The 8,492-nt window shown below is 38.7% G+C and overlaps 1 protein-coding gene across 1 annotated transcript; it reads left to right on the top strand.

Moving 5' to 3' along the window:
- Nucleotides 1-1,070: 1,070 nt before the first annotated feature.
- On the top strand, nucleotides 1,071-6,976 carry ISCA1 (iron-sulfur cluster assembly 1; the record flags this gene model as incomplete). The annotated part of the gene is made up of 3 exons (XM_010012116.1): nucleotides 1,071-1,103; nucleotides 3,514-3,619; nucleotides 6,427-6,976. Coding segments are annotated over 3 exons (288 nt in total), but the record flags the coding sequence as incomplete, so codon positions are not given.
- Between the last annotated feature and the right edge of the window lie 1,516 nt (nucleotides 6,977-8,492).

Genomic DNA, 8,492 nt, shown 5'->3' with positions numbered 1-8,492 from the left:
TGCGGGGCCCTTTTTGCACAGTCACTCGAAGCGTTGTGTTTCTCCTGTAAAATTAAATAACAATAGAGCATTACCTAGAGCAGCTGACGAGTAGGTTGTTCCCAGTGAGGCTTTGTATCCTTTTGTCAGTTGAGGAAATGCGTTTGCTACTAGCGGCAGTGTTTTGGAAGCTGTACTTTTAAGAGTGATAACTGCAGAGGAGAGTACAGTCAGTTCCCTGCAGGAACAGGGGCAAAGTGCGAATAGTTCAGTCATCTGTCAGAGCAGGTGGTTCCTGTTAAGTAGTGATTTTACTTCATTCTGCAAATGAAGATTACTAGCGGCGTTTAGAATAGGTTTTCTGCTGTAAGTCTGCTTGTAGTTCGCTTTGTCTGCTGGTGGCAAGAACTAAACGTTGCTAATGGTTTTTCTTTTCTCAGTGTCTTAGAAACCTAAAAGCACGTAATGGCAATTTCTGTGTTTGTAATGTGTTCTTGCATTTCTGCAACAACTAGTTCTGCATGAACAGTGATTTACCCTCGGTAAAATCTCAGTTCCCTTCTAGGTTAGCGGGAAGAAAGAAGCAGGCTGTAAGCACTTCTGTGCCTAATTGAATTTTGTCTCTGATGTGTACGTGTTAAGAACTATGTAATTGCATTGTGGTAGTGATTTTGTGGGGAAAAAACCCAACCAAACACTCTGAAAGGATGGCAGTTCTTGAGCTGCGGTTTGCTGTCAGTGTGGATGCGGAGGGGAGTGAGAGGTATTGTTTTCTGCATGGGTTAGATTCAGCAATCGTCTGTTTTGCAGCAGAATGTGTATCTTCTGATTGGAGTACAGCTTCGAGTAGAACTCAGGCAAGTCAATACTGACAGATGGCTGATGCTGAAGCAGGGATTCACACATAGGAGAGAAATGTAAACTACGAAGACTTAAGTACGCAGGGTTGGAATAGGAGTTTTTATAGTACAGCTAAGTATGTTGCACACTCTTTAATATGTGCGAGCACTCACTGCAAATAAACAAAAAAAAAAAAAACACCTTTCAAATTAATGTATATGTTTTTGTTTTTCAGACCCCGTCTTTTTTAGATAAAACAGCTTCTGAAAGATAAACCTGAACATGTAGGTATAAACAGGGCTAACCTGTAGATGGTGCTAAGGTATCAGCATAACTCATAAAACATTTGTAGCTAACATAGGAGTTTGAAATAAGCACCAACGTGTTTATTAGAGATACTGGGGTGGTTTTTTTGTTGTTTTTTGGGGTTTGGTTTTTTTTTTTTGTGGGGAATATGTGAGCTTGTTTGATATGTAAAGCTTCATTTCTTTATAAAATGAAATTCAGAAAATAACTGACTGTAATAACATTTCACTTTACAGTTACTTTTGAGATGGAAAAAGTTGAAAAATTTAAGCTTCAAAATATTTTTGATCTATGTTTTAATGAAGCCTTTTCATATGGCATAGTGGTGAGTGCTGGTATGGAAAGGGATCTTCAGGTGTTGATTGTAAGATGTTGTTAATTAAGTTCTTGTAGGAATTCTCATTTTGAAGTATTAAATAATAATATTAGATTCATACCCACTGGAAAAATCTAATTTTTGGGAAACTTGCCAGAAAGCAAACTTTTTGTTTTCGTGATCAGCATTTCTCTAAGTAACTGTTTGAGCTTGTCATCTCTTCCTTTTGGGGAAAAAACTCAAGAGTCTTGCTTTCTAATCATTATAAAAACAGGCATTAGATTTTCTTCTTTACAGTAAGTATTATTTCAAGGAGAGTTATTTTTCTTTTAAGTTTCAGACAAGGCCCATTGTTTCTTCTGCTTCCTGCACATCTGCAACTGACTGGACTCTTTGTTAATGTTTCAAACCAACTTAAGGAAGCCTTAAGCCTACAGCTTAGGTGATCAGTCATCCCCTTGCTATAAATGTTGTTTACATTTTCCAGCCCATTATTTGTAGCAGTTCCTGTAGAGAAAGGTATTTAGTCTGGAAAGATAAAACATGTTTATCCGAGATTCCACTTGATGGGATGTGCTATGTTTTGATACATTTTTATCACAAGATTGATTATGGAGATAGACAGTCTAATTTTCCTCTTATGAAGCACTGGTGTGTGGAAAGTGGTATAGATACTTCTGAAAGATTGTTATGCACACATAGTTCTGTTTCTTTAAAACCTTTTCTTTGCTTGCATGATATGCTTTTTGGCAGTTGTTGGATATTGTGAATGTTACTAACATTGACCAGGTTGGCTTTTAAGGTTGACTAAAACAGCAAGCAAATAAATATAATTGATTTAAGGGGGCATTGCTTTTTAAGTGAGGCTGGCAGTAGAGGTAATGAAAAAATCAAAGTATGTTTTTCACAACCTGTGTTTGAAGTGAGTTTTCTGATGGTGTCATTACAAGAATTCTGTGCAAATTCAGTAACTGCCCTTGTCTTGGCCTCATAATTACATTACTGTCAGTACAGAATTGGCATCTAAGTGAACTTTAATTCAGAGTCACAAAAATACCTGTCTTTGAAATGTGACTGTCTTTAGGAGACCAGGCACCTATAGAATCATAGAATAGTTAGGGTTGGAAAGGACCTTAAGATCATCTAGTTCCAACCTTCCTGCCATGAGCAGGGACACCACACACTAAACCGTGTCGCCCAAGGCTCTGTCCAGTCTGGCCTTGAACACCGCCAGGGTTGGAGCGTTCAGAACTTCCTTGGGCAACCTATTCCAGTGCCTCACCACCCTCACTGTAAAGAACTTCTTCCATAGATCTAATTTAACCTTCCCCTGTTTAATTTTAAAGCCATTCCCCCTTGTCCTACCACTACAGTCCCTAACGAAGAGTCCCTCCCCAGCATCCTTGTAGGCCCCCTTCAGATACTGGAAGGCTGCTATGAGGTCTCCACGCAGGCTTCTCTTCTCCAGGCTGAACAGCCCCAACTTTCTCAGCCTGTCTTCATACGGGAGGTGCTCCAGTCCTCTTATCATCCTCGTGGCCCTCCTCTGGACTTGCTCCAACAGCTCCATGTCCTTTTTATGTTGAGGACATGAGGACATTTTTATGTTAGGACTGCTAACAGTTTATTACTTCAAAACTTTAACATAGTTTGGTGCTTGATCCACAGTAGCAAACATCTGATGTTTGCTTTCACCTTGGCAGTCAATTTTGTAAAAGGAAAAAAAAATGTTACCTGTTGTCTGGTAAGGTTATTCACTTCTGCTTTGAGGCAGTGGAAGATAATCATAGAATGGTTGGAGTTGGAAAGGACCTTGAAGATCATCCGGTTCCAACCCCCTGCCATGGGCAAGGGCACCTTCCACTAGACCAGGTTGCTCCAAGCCCTGTCCAGCCTGGCCTTGAACACTGCCAGGGATGGAGCATCCACAACTTCATAATAAACATAACATAAACAACAGCATAATAAATGTCATTGTTTTGTTGTTCTGCATACTTTTTATCTTGGTGTTCCAGAATAAGTTTAAACAAAACCTCATGGATGTTCTGTTGTTTGGTTGTGGGTTTTTTTAGGTGGGTGTGAAAGTAGGTGTTCGTACAAGAGGATGCAATGGACTTTCCTACACGTTAGAATATACAAAATCAAAAGGAGACTCTGATGAAGAGGTAGTTCAAGATGGTGAGTTTCGGAACAAACTTCTGTGGTGATGGGGAAGAATAACCTATTACAGCTTTGCAAAGGTACAGGCTAGAACTTAATTGAAATAATGAGTAAGAGATTCCTCTGTATGCGAGTTGTTGTCACCTTAGTTTCTGTTTTGAAAAAAACAGTTAGTTAAAATAAGCAGCTTTGCAGTATCTACCTCAGAGGCTACTCCACCTGAATAGTTTAGTCCATTGTTCATGTCTGTGGAGGTGGCTAATAGTGGATATTTAGAGAATAATACAGAATAATGCATATATAATTTAGTACTTTATCAGCATACCTAAACCAAGGCTTGGCAAAGTAAAGGTTTTATTTGCAAGGGATTTTCCCAGCTACTTTCTCTAACTAGTCTTACTCATCACTGATTCATAATTTGTTTTTAATTTCTTTGTGCTTTTGACCTTTACATTGCTTTGTAACAACAGGTTCTATGATTTTTATTTAAGAATACTTCAAAATTTTTTTTCCTACCCTGATATTTATGTTTTCTGCCTCATAATTACATTAAGCATCACATGATAGGTCTATTGCTGAAGTTCTTATAGTGGTTTAACCCCAGTCAGCAGTGAAGCACCTCGCAGCTGCTCACTCACTCTCCCACCAAACTTTTTCAGAATGGTGAAAGTTAGAAAACTCGTGGTTTGAGATAAAGACAGCTTAACAGGTAAAGCAAAAGCCACACATGCAAGTGCAGCAAAACAAGGAATTCATTAACTACTTCCCATTGGCAGGCAGGTGTTCAGCCATCTCCAGAACAGCATGGCTACATCTCACATGATGGTGACCTGGGAAAACAAACACCATCGCTCCAAATGTCCCCCCTTCCTTCTTCTTCCCACAGCTTTTATTGCTGAGCATGACATTATATGGTGTGGGATATTCCATGGGTCAGTTGGGGTCAAATGTCTTGGCTGTGTCCCCTCCCAACTCCTTGTGCACCCCCAGCCTGCTCACGGGTGAGGTGAAAAGCAGAAAAGGCCTTGACTCTGTGTAAGCATCTGCTCAGCAGTAACTAAAACATCCCTGAAGTATCAACGCTGTTTCCAGCACAGATCCAAAAGTTAGCCCCATACTAGCTATTCTGGAGAAAATTAACTCTACCCCCGTCAAAACCAGCACAGTGCTTTGCATTTTTCCAGATTTTATAAAAGTTTCTGTCAGTGGTCTTTTTCTCAAATACAGATTATGATAAGTGTTCATTTTGGTTTCTGTTCGTTTTCTAAAGGTTCATAGAATTCCTTTTGTGGGGGACGTTTTTGGTTCTTTTAGGCATTACTGAACTATAGTATGTTCAGGAATGTTACTTTTAATTTGGTGGCAAAGTAAGAGATTTAAGTGTAAGTAGGATATCGCAATTGTTTTCTTACAGAAGCTATGCTGCTCGTCAGAGCCCATCTTCCAGCTGTCTTCATAATACCTGTGACCAACACATAGATTTTATTCTCTTAAACAGAGAATTAGTTAGAACTTCAGCAAATGGTTAAATTGCAGCAGTATAGGAGCATGAGAATGTGAACTAGAGACACCTAATTCTTCGGGTGCCTCTTGATTTCAGATTCATCTGGCTTCTGGAGTTACCTCTCGTGCTTGATTTGAAGCTGCTCTAGCTTTACAGGGCTGAAAACACATTTTTCAGAAGGCATTCTCTGGTTTGGATCTTAAGGAAACGTAAAAGCAGTTCCTGCAGTCAGGTCAGAGACCTTAAGTTCCAAAGCCAGAGGTTTGTGTGTGCTTGTGTCATTTCTGTTTTGCTTCAGTTGCTTCTAGACAGACTTCCAGTAAAGGCTCTGACTTTTATACAGGTCCCTGCTCAGTGGCGGCTTTGAATCCCAGCACAATTTTGCTTGCTTTTAGGTAGTAAGTGACAGCTTCAGGAATCAGGTCCATAAACTCTTTGATTAGGTTTAGACTTCACTGTCAGTTACTGTCCAAACCGAGCCAAAAAAAGCATAGATTCAACTCTGTTACCCAGACTTGAGTTATGTTAGTAGTATGTTTTGTCTCAGTGTCTGCTGTGATGAAACAACTTTCCAGCAGTCTCTCCTGTACCTTAATGAGGTCTTGTTGCTGTGTACTGGTACAATTTTACGTATTTATTATTTCATAGTCTGTGGACAGGTAAAGCAGTCCACCTGCACCTTTGTGCAAATTTGCAGTTTTAAAGTTCAGTAACTTTATTCCAGAGAGATACAGACTTTGAATACTTTAGGAAAGAAAGCTCCTTCTACTTCCCTAGGTGAACTGCTAGTTCTTAATCTTAAGGACTGTGGTATGTTTGAATGTTCACACATTTGCCTAATTATAAGATTTAGTATTGCTAATAGTTGATGTAGTTTTTTTGGCAGAGCAGAAAGTACTAATTTTGAGAGAGAAGCATTCAGGTTTTCAAGGTCTTTGGGCATCTTGTTGGATGCACAGACTTTAAGAATGGTAGGAAATGGGTTGCTGGCTGTAATGTATGGGAATCAAGTATCGAAGCTGAGATCTAATCCCAAGTTCTGTAGCTTTCTTTCCCTAGGTGTCATGCTTTTAAATCTCCCCTCAAAAAATACATATGTCAGTGACACATAAATACGCATAAGTAATGGTTCTAGACTGTGCTGGACTTTATCGTAGAGTAAAAACAGTGGTGAAAATGTCCCATGTTAGGCCAGGGAGATTAATTTATATTTAAATACTTCATATTTAGCTTCCATTTTTTTATCAGTGGTTTAAAGAGAGTTCCAAATATTTTTATGGTTTTTGATGTATGTAATTTTTTTTTCTTTGATGTCTTCAAGGGGTTAGAGTGTTCATTGAGAAGAAGGCACAGCTGACACTTCTAGGAACTGAAATGGACTATGTAGAAGACAAACTGTCCAGTGAGTTTGTCTTCAATAATCCAAACATCAAAGGAACATGTGGCTGTGGAGAAAGCTTTAACATCTGAAATCTCAGGACTACTTCTTTGACTTTGAACACCCCAAAACACTGCTATGGCTTTCAGAAGCAAATGCATTTTCTTCAGGTTCGTAGGCTGCGTGAAGTGTGGATACCATTAAGAAAAATAAATCCTTTTGAAAAAGTAAATTGTTTGTTAAATTCCACCACTGATGTAGTTATACTATAATTTGTGATGAGTTGGGATTCAAAAGGTAAGAACAGTAAGTGCTGTAGTAACATCTCTGTACTTTCACATGCCAAGGAAATAAAATCTGCCTGTTCTTTTCCTTTGTAATTTTCTTTGTCCACTCTACTCAGACTTCCCCATCCGAAACCTATTGGAAAGAATGTTACCTATGTGTTCTGCTTTGATGTGGGGAGGAAAAAAAACCACCACCAAAACAAAAACCCCAATCATTTATATGAGTTTTTTCATTAAAATTTAGATACACAGTCCTCAGCTTCAGAGTTCATTATGATTATGTATTTGCTTGCTTTGGTTTTGTATTTTTTTGATGCTATAATCTTTTTACATGTGGGTTTTCTGGTGGTTTATTTTCCTATAAATCTGGGGGAGGTCCAAGAAAATGTTCATGTGTTAGTATAGTGGTAGATTACCATAGTACTGCTTGTAGAAATACTTCAAAATGGACTAACCCAGTTTTACTTCTGTTTCTTTCCTTGTTGAAGACACAGTCTGTTGTACTTAGAAAGTAATTTTTCAGAACATGACATACAATAGGGCAGTGGAGTCCTAAAGCAGATACACACAGGCATGGTTTCCCATGTTTCTGTTTTTTGTCTTTCTTGACTTAAATTGAAAAGTTGGTAAAACTGCCTGCAGATATTTTTTTCTTTTTTTGAGAGGAATCTTAAATTTCTCATCGCTTTTTTGTAGGTATGTCTGCTATGAATTTTGTTGCAGTTCAAACTCTTTTGCAACTCTATAGGTACAAGGTTTTTTCTCTAAAGCTTATCATAACTTCTGTTTAATGCCTCTCAAAGTTAACATGGTGACAGGGGAAAAGGCATTTATAATTTAAAAAACCCTAGTATTTTGTAATTGTTAAATGAATCTAGACAGTAATTAAAATACTATGTTTGTAGGAGGCCATTTTTTTCTTTGGAATTCAAACTTCCTCCTAATCAGAATTTTGGTTCTGTACACCAGTGTTCTTCAAGGTTACAAAGTCTTCAGCACTTCTTCACTGGTGCTCAGGCAGAAGTATAAATGTCTCTCCAAGCCATCCCAAAAGCTAATACAAGAGACGTACTCTTCCGTCCTTTTATTTCCATGTTTCCCTGGTTGTCCAAAGATGACATTGAGCGGCTAATCTGCTGCTTGTGCTGAAGAGAAATAATGTCTTCCTGGGCAGCTGATGGGAACAGCTGGTGAAAAGGGTGCAAATCAAAAGTAGGGGACAGCAAGGACCGGGATCTTGCAGTCAAGGACCAGGTGGTCGTTGAGATGGGAGTGAACTGAGAGCATTAAGGCTGCATGTTGAAAATCCAGAGGTGACATTGATCTGCACGTTTGTCCTCACATGCCTTTCAGTCACATTGCAATAGTAACGCACTGAAGATGCAGGACTGCAGCCACATTTTTGTTCCTCCTTCTACACCTGTAAGACAGTGTAGAGGGAAGAATAAAAATGAAAAAAGTATTTCTTGATCTGTTTTATGTAGTGCACAGGAACAGAAGGTCAGAATTTCCACAATTGCAGTTCAATATTAAGTACTTGAATTTTGGTTGTATGCTGTATCACCTTTTGATGTAAAAATGCTATTTCTTTCAATGGTGAACTGATGTACACGGTTATTTTATATAGCAGTTCAGGAATTACTGGTAATACACTGTCTAGGTACATTTTTGGTGCCACAAGTCTTTGTCTTGCCAAACAAAAAATGCAGTTAATGTGATACA

This window comes from Nestor notabilis, unplaced genomic scaffold (genome assembly GCF_000696875.1).
Source record: "Nestor notabilis isolate BGI_N333 unplaced genomic scaffold, ASM69687v1 scaffold12843, whole genome shotgun sequence".
NCBI classification, from domain to species: Eukaryota; Metazoa; Chordata; class Aves; order Psittaciformes; family Psittacidae; genus Nestor; species Nestor notabilis.
This window is presented reverse-complemented; position numbering and strand designations above follow the sequence as displayed.